The sequence below is a fragment of the Rutidosis leptorrhynchoides genome, chromosome 4 (assembly GCF_046630445.1).
Source record: "Rutidosis leptorrhynchoides isolate AG116_Rl617_1_P2 chromosome 4, CSIRO_AGI_Rlap_v1, whole genome shotgun sequence".
Classification (NCBI taxonomy): Eukaryota; Viridiplantae; Streptophyta; class Magnoliopsida; order Asterales; family Asteraceae; genus Rutidosis; species Rutidosis leptorrhynchoides.
The window spans coordinates 347,285,852-347,292,439 of NC_092336.1; the positions used below are offsets into that span (position 1 = coordinate 347,285,852).

At 33.4% G+C, this 6,588-nt stretch overlaps 1 protein-coding gene across 1 annotated transcript; it reads right to left on the bottom strand.

Annotated features, from left to right (window-relative positions):
• Window positions 1-749: 749 nt before the first annotated feature.
• On the bottom strand, window positions 750-6,360 carry LOC139843737 (eukaryotic translation initiation factor 3 subunit B-like). The gene is made up of 11 exons (XM_071833882.1): window positions 6,099-6,360; window positions 5,435-5,675; window positions 5,203-5,349; window positions 4,308-4,436; window positions 4,094-4,222; window positions 3,928-4,011; window positions 3,718-3,842; window positions 3,434-3,632; window positions 2,736-3,256; window positions 2,016-2,124; window positions 750-1,273 (listed from the first exon to the last, which is right to left on the bottom strand). Exons 1-11 carry the CDS (start codon window positions 6,218-6,220, stop codon window positions 941-943), a joined length of 2,139 nt encoding a protein of 712 aa, XP_071689983.1. The 5' UTR covers window positions 6,221-6,360; the 3' UTR covers window positions 750-940.
• Between the last annotated feature and the right edge of the window lie 228 nt (window positions 6,361-6,588).

Sequence of the window (6,588 nt, forward strand, 5' to 3'; positions counted from 1 at the left end):
TTCTGTCTTTTTTTTTTCTTTTTTTTTCTTTTCCTTTTTTTTTTTTTTTTTTTTTTTATTTCGGTTAGATTATGTAAAGTCCAAAAAATCATAAATTAACCAAAATAACTACAAGTCAATTTTAAATTCTACTTTAGATTTAAAAAACGGGTTTTCGTCTATATAATTTAATATATTATTCGTTTAATTAGGTTTTCGGTTAAGTCGAATTCGAAAAAAGTAAAACGAAATTCAAATTGTAAACCAAACGAAAACGGAAACCGAAAACCGAATTTAAATTCGATTTGGTTTTTTAGATTTTAATTCAGTTAGATTTTCGAGTTAATCAGTTTGAAATCAAATACTATTAAACACATCTACATACTCTCAACTGCTTTTTCGTTTTCCATTAGTCGATATATATTCTTTTGCACATATTCTATAAACCATCATGCAATTATATTGTTGTTACAGATCCCCAACATTTGATTTTGATGACAAGTTTCTGTGGTGCATACTCGGTTATAAGAACAAATTCGAACAGATACTCGCATATGAGGAGCACTTGGAAACTTCAAAGATAGTTGATGGTCTGCAATAACTTGTAACATTGTGTCGTCGTGTGTGTGTGTGTCTTCATTTTTATTATTGGTATGTTTATGCTTGTCCAAATTATGCACTTATACGTTTATCTAGATTGTATTCTGTATTTGTTCACTACACTTGGGTTTCACTACATGCTCTAAAAGTATCGAATCTTTGTAAACTGCAAATGTGACTAAAATAAAGCAAAATTAAGGTAAAGACAAGACTGTTTTAAACTTTGTTTACATATAACAACAGAAGGAAGAAAACGTTATAAAAGCTAGGATTAAGAGTTGCTTATGAAATCTTACGGAATCAAACTGTAAATTGAATGCAAATAGACAAAAACACACCGACAGACAGAATTATGTGATTTTCAAGCATCGAGAATGACTTCTTCAGTAACTTCCAAAACTTCTTCAACTTCAACTTCTTTAGCTTCGTATTCCTCTTCAATATCACTAGCTTCACCATCTCTCAGCATTTGTCTCTCCATTTTTTGTTCTTCATGATTCTTCTTCCACTGGTTGACCCACCTTTCCCAATCGTCCTTCAACTGCTTCCTCTTTTCACGATCCTGCTCACTCAATAATACAGAGATGTCCTGATCTTGTACATCGTACTTTTTACTGTATTTCTTCAGGTTCTTGAATATTTCTTCCTCTTTCTCAGGGCTCAAGAATGATGGTGGCCTAGGCCTCCACAGGAACTGCAACCATCAAAACAGTAAATCCACGGAATAAAATTATAAATTTACAAATTATAAAAGTAAAGAATAATGAAGTACTCGTGTAGTTAATCAACAAGATGACTCTTTCTAAAAAGATTGGTTTCTTAATCAGTAACTAGAGTGCTAGACCCACCCCTTTTTTACTCGATTCTTTCTACTGCCAAATCAAGCTGACCAATGCTTAAAACCACATATGTTCATCACGAACCTGATATCAGATAACACCTGTCCCACATTGTGTCACACTTGACATGAAGTTAAAACCAAGAGGTATCAAGTGAAACAACACCACCCATATATCACTTCTTAATCATTAAGGTGTAACAAGTCACAGCCCAAAATCAAATAATAATTTAATTAACAAAACCAGTTTCATTACCATCAATATTACTAATTACTCCTAATATCTTCTCTTCCATATACATAAAATCCACAGTGCCCATATCAGGCCTAGTCTATTGGGAAATATTTATACGTCAAACTCAAGCATGGAAATTGTACATTCATGATTCAGTAAGCTATCTTAGCATTGAAGCTGTTAGAGAGTTATGAAGTGAACAAATTTTGATGGGCAATTGTATAAATATATCAAGTAACAAATAAGAGAGTAGGTTTATTTGTCAACATGATGGAGTGAGGACTTTGGTTTAAGACAAAATTATAGCAATCCTGAATTTTAAAAGGCATGTGTAACTAATTAATGTATCACTTGCATAATTACCTGAAAGAAATGATCCTTGAGAATTCGGTAGAGTAGCTTTCCATTGAAGGACCAGATATTGAATCCATTTTCCATCTCATGCACTGATGTGACGGATGTTGCAACATACCTATTCAAAGAAACAGCAGGAAAATATTAACTTGCTCCAGCAGACACGAATATATTTTTACACGAGACAAGATGGCTGAGGCATTACTCATGATTGGGATAATTAAAAAATTGTCTAAATCTTCAACAGACCAAATTGGCGAAATCAATAATAATTTCATAAAAAAGAAAGCCAAACCCAAAGTCACAAACTCTATTACCTTCGTAGAATCAGCAGAGTTTGTAACCATGAACTTTAAACTATTACCTTAGATTACAAACTTTATTTTTGTAATCATAAGTGTCTACTGCTACAAAATCAAACACGATTACCTAAAAATAAATTGCATAAAGAATTAATTCAATAAGTTAAACTATTTCAGTTAATTTTTTTTTTTGTAATCATAACTTAGACACTCACGTAGCATTAACTTATATTATTAGACCACACCAAATTTAACACTGTTTTCAACCGAGCCAGTTTTAAATTTTAACTAGTCAGCCAACCTGACCAATTCAGTAACTTAAATTATTAGCTTATATAACTTTGTAATAAAAATTGTGGCCCAAATCTTTTCCCATTAAAATATTTAGAAAAAAAAAATGGTTATACCAAGTTTTATTTTCAAATACCTTCCAGTAGGATCCCATTCAATGTCCGTTGCCATAAAATGCTCAGCAGTAGCCATTGTCTCAAGCTCATCCACATTATAGAACTCCAACTGTCCATTGAAGCCCTTCAACCCAGCCAAAATGATAAAACGACCAGTAGGTGACCAAAATAAAGTATTCGCCTGCTTTTGCTTGAGGGTTGTGAGCTTTAGAACCTTATCACCCTTCACAGAGTAGAAACTAACATCGGGCCTTGGATTATCACCATGAATAACTGCAAACCTGTGACCCTTTGGTTCCCAAGCAAATGCAAAAACCTTGTCGTTCTTGTTATCAAGCTCAAAAACCTCAATAGGTATATCACGTTCTTTGATTCTGAATAGCTCGAAGCCAGTATATGTACTCTTTTTGGTTTTTGTGTACCTGTCAACCTTAACTGCAAGATATTCCCCATTACTTTGCCAATACATTTTGCAATCGCTAACACTGAAAAGATTTTTCTGTCTCAACTCTTCTTTGCCAGGAATTTGAAAAAGACTCACCTACAAATATCATATGATTAATGTTAGTCTAAAGTTCAACGATAATTTTGGTTACAACTTACAAGTCATAACTTCTAATGAAATAATAAATCTTTGCATTAATTGATTACCTAGTAATTGCCTACACAAATAATATAGAATGTAACTATACAAGATCGATGAAAGATTTGGACTTACACGTGCAGGTTGATTTCCACCACCAAGTTCAGGGACAAAAAGTGCAAATTTAGGTTCAGTGGGGGACCAACTGAAGTCCATAACATTTTCAACTTTAATGGATTTTTTGTCAATAAGACTGAATGTCTCTGTCTCATAAACTGAAATCACATTTTTACCCATTCGAGCAAAGTATTTGTCCTCTTTACCTCCACCCCATCTGCAAATGTACAAAAATACCAATCACAAACACACAGATCCAAAACAAATAATACATTAAATTTCACGTCTAAACAATATATTACTTGAAAACAGGCCAGGAAACCCCAGTAAAACCACCAGTTCCTCCGATTGCAAACTCATCAGCACTTCCCTTGAAATCTCTCATTACTTTTCCAGTTCTAACGTCAAATATGTTGAGCACCACCCTCTGTTAATGAGCAAATAATATGTTAAAATGAATACTTCTATCTATCTTTATAGAAAAAGGTAAGCAATATAATAGACCTTCTTACATGAGTATCGCGGGGGTTGCTAGGTTCATGGCTGCTATATGTAACCAAATATTTCTCACCAGGAGAGAAATCAATAAGTTTAACCTACATTTACCAAAACAATTTCAGTATTGTGTGCAAAAAAGACCCAAAAAAGAAAAAGGATCAAGTGATAAGCATACACAACCTGTGGATGAGCATAACGCATCAATCGATTAAAGGTAGAAGCACCACCCCAAACAGCAGCACCCTGGCGATGTACTGTAGCTAAGTAGGTCCCTAAGGGAGACCACTGCACGAAACTTTCAGTCCAAAACTGAAAAGCAAATAAAAATTATAGCATAAGTAGTAATACACTAAAAATGGTAAAGATAAATGAAAAAGATAGGATTATTATTTACTGGGCGCTTGTAGACAGGATCTGCCTTCACTTGTCTTGCATCATTCCACAGGACCTCGGTGTCTGATCCAGAACGAATAACAAACTGGTCTCGACCTTTCTCGTCAGTAAGCCAGTGTTGTAGGTTCTCCTGCATTAAGCATTAATTCACCAAAAATTTGAAAATGAATTTGGTTCAAGTCATATATCTCGATTATCCTAACAAACATACATACGAATAATGCAATTAATGATTAATAACATTCATAAAGACTGTAGCATGCACACGGCTTTCAAGTTATCCATTATTCATTTTATATCTAAGAAGGTCCTCTACATGTTCCAAAACTAAATATAGCATAGACATGATGTACACACACACACGTGTTTTCTATATTATGTTCATTGCTGATAACTATGCTACAAGTTCCACACCAGCCATTGTAAGTTATTCTTACACGATGCGTATTCACACTAACTAAATTAATATCATAAACAGAGGTATAATCACAACAATGGAAGTTTCTGACTTACAAACCATGGGATTTATACCATATTGCTCTACAACGGCCCATAACACCAACAACATTACTATCTTAAAAACTCTGCCATAAAAATCATAAACAGCTTTTCCCCTAATATCCATGACACAAGCTTTAATCAAAATTCATCATTAAGATGTAAAGAACAATGTTTCATGAGAGGCGTACGCAGTATCACTTTGCAATACCTAAAAGTACACATTTTGGTCTATAGCAATGTTACAAACATAAAAATCTTCCAAAATTGTAGAGTTTCCTAAGCTGCAAAAGGGATATAAAAATGTACTCAAGTATAAGAGTTTCAATAAGAGCACACATTGAAGGATATAACAAGTTAATCAAGGTATAGAGTTAAAAGCTACCCCAAATACATACCCCTGGTTCATAAGCCTTAATTTCAGGAGGAGCCCACTCATCTGGCACTTTCATGAACTTATCGATTTCTTCAAACATGTTAACCACAAAAATATGTGCTTTGTCTAGCTTATATCCATTAGTCTTCTCCTTGGCTAGCTCTGCTTCCTACAACAATCCATGACAGTAATAGATCCATTAATTCAAAGTAAACAACACAAATGCTGAAAAAACAGAAGAAAAAAAATGTTACCTGAGGCGTGTTGTACTCGATAAAGCAATAACCTTTTGTTTTGCCAGTATCTTCCTCAACAGGCATCCAAAGCCCATTTTCCTTTATAACGCCAATTTGACTGTAAATTTTACGAACTACACCTTCAAGCTTTTCAAACTTCTCCTTAGGCACAACTGGTAAGTTATCCACAACAATGATACTCCCAAAACCAGCATCAAATTCCAATGAACCCTCCTCATTAAGAATATCATCATCATCACTACAAATTAACACAACATGTCAGTTACCATATAATATATATAATCAACCATCTATTCAGTCTATACATACATAATATAAGAGTGTAATTTTTATCTATATATATGTATATATACAGATATGTAGATATTTATCCAATTTATGTATATATACAGATATGTAGATACATATCCAATTTATGTACAGTGCTGCTACTTAATTCTATACAGATCTAATATATATGTATAACCTTAATATATATGTATATATACAGATATGTAGAAATGTATCCAAATTATGTATAGTGCTGCTACTTAATTCTATACAAATCTATACATACGGCTAATGTAAAGCGCACAAACAGGAAGTAACGTATATGTATATATATATATATATATATATATATATATATATATATAAGAGTGTAATTTTTATCTATATATACCTTATGATGCCGAAATCTTCACCAGGAGGGGGATTAACGGAGTTCCAATCAACAGAAGAAAAATCGATGTTTGAACGAGCTGCTTTAAGGCTAATCTCATCCATGGACATTACGTTCGCCATGATTTGTCTAGATCGAAAAATGAAACCCTAGCTGTGAACTGCTTTTACCTTTGAGCCAAAAATTAGGGTTTGTGTGCAGTTACTAAAGGGGAAGCTGCGATTCGCTTTGTAAAAGACCTAGAGCTCTCCTTGTTAAATCAAAATTTCACTTATTACCCCGCAACTTTAATTTGTTTAAATAAATTTGTTTAAATAAATAACCTAATATATATGGAGAAGAGGGGCTTGAAAGGCAGACTCCAGGGGCGGTACTTAGTGGAACCCAAATGGTATCCGCCCCACCTGAATTTTACGGAACAAAAAATTTTACACTAAAAAAAAAAGAATTTACAAAAAAATAAGGTTTTTTTAGTGTTTACCCCTGCTAA

Bases quoted from the DNA above. Each gene is read 5' to 3' on its own strand.
- LOC139843737 (XM_071833882.1), bottom strand. From the start codon at position 6,220: ATGGCGAACGTAATGTCCATGGATGAGATTAGCCTTAAAGCAGCTCGT. The intron at 5,676-6,098 runs GTATATATAGAT...GTTAATTTGTAG, and splicing joins GAAGATTTCGGCATCATAAG to TGATGATGATGATATTCTTA. The intron at 3,257-3,433 runs GTAAGTCCAAAT...TGATATTTGTAG, and splicing joins GTGGAAATCAACCTGCACGT to GTGAGTCTTTTTCAAATTCC.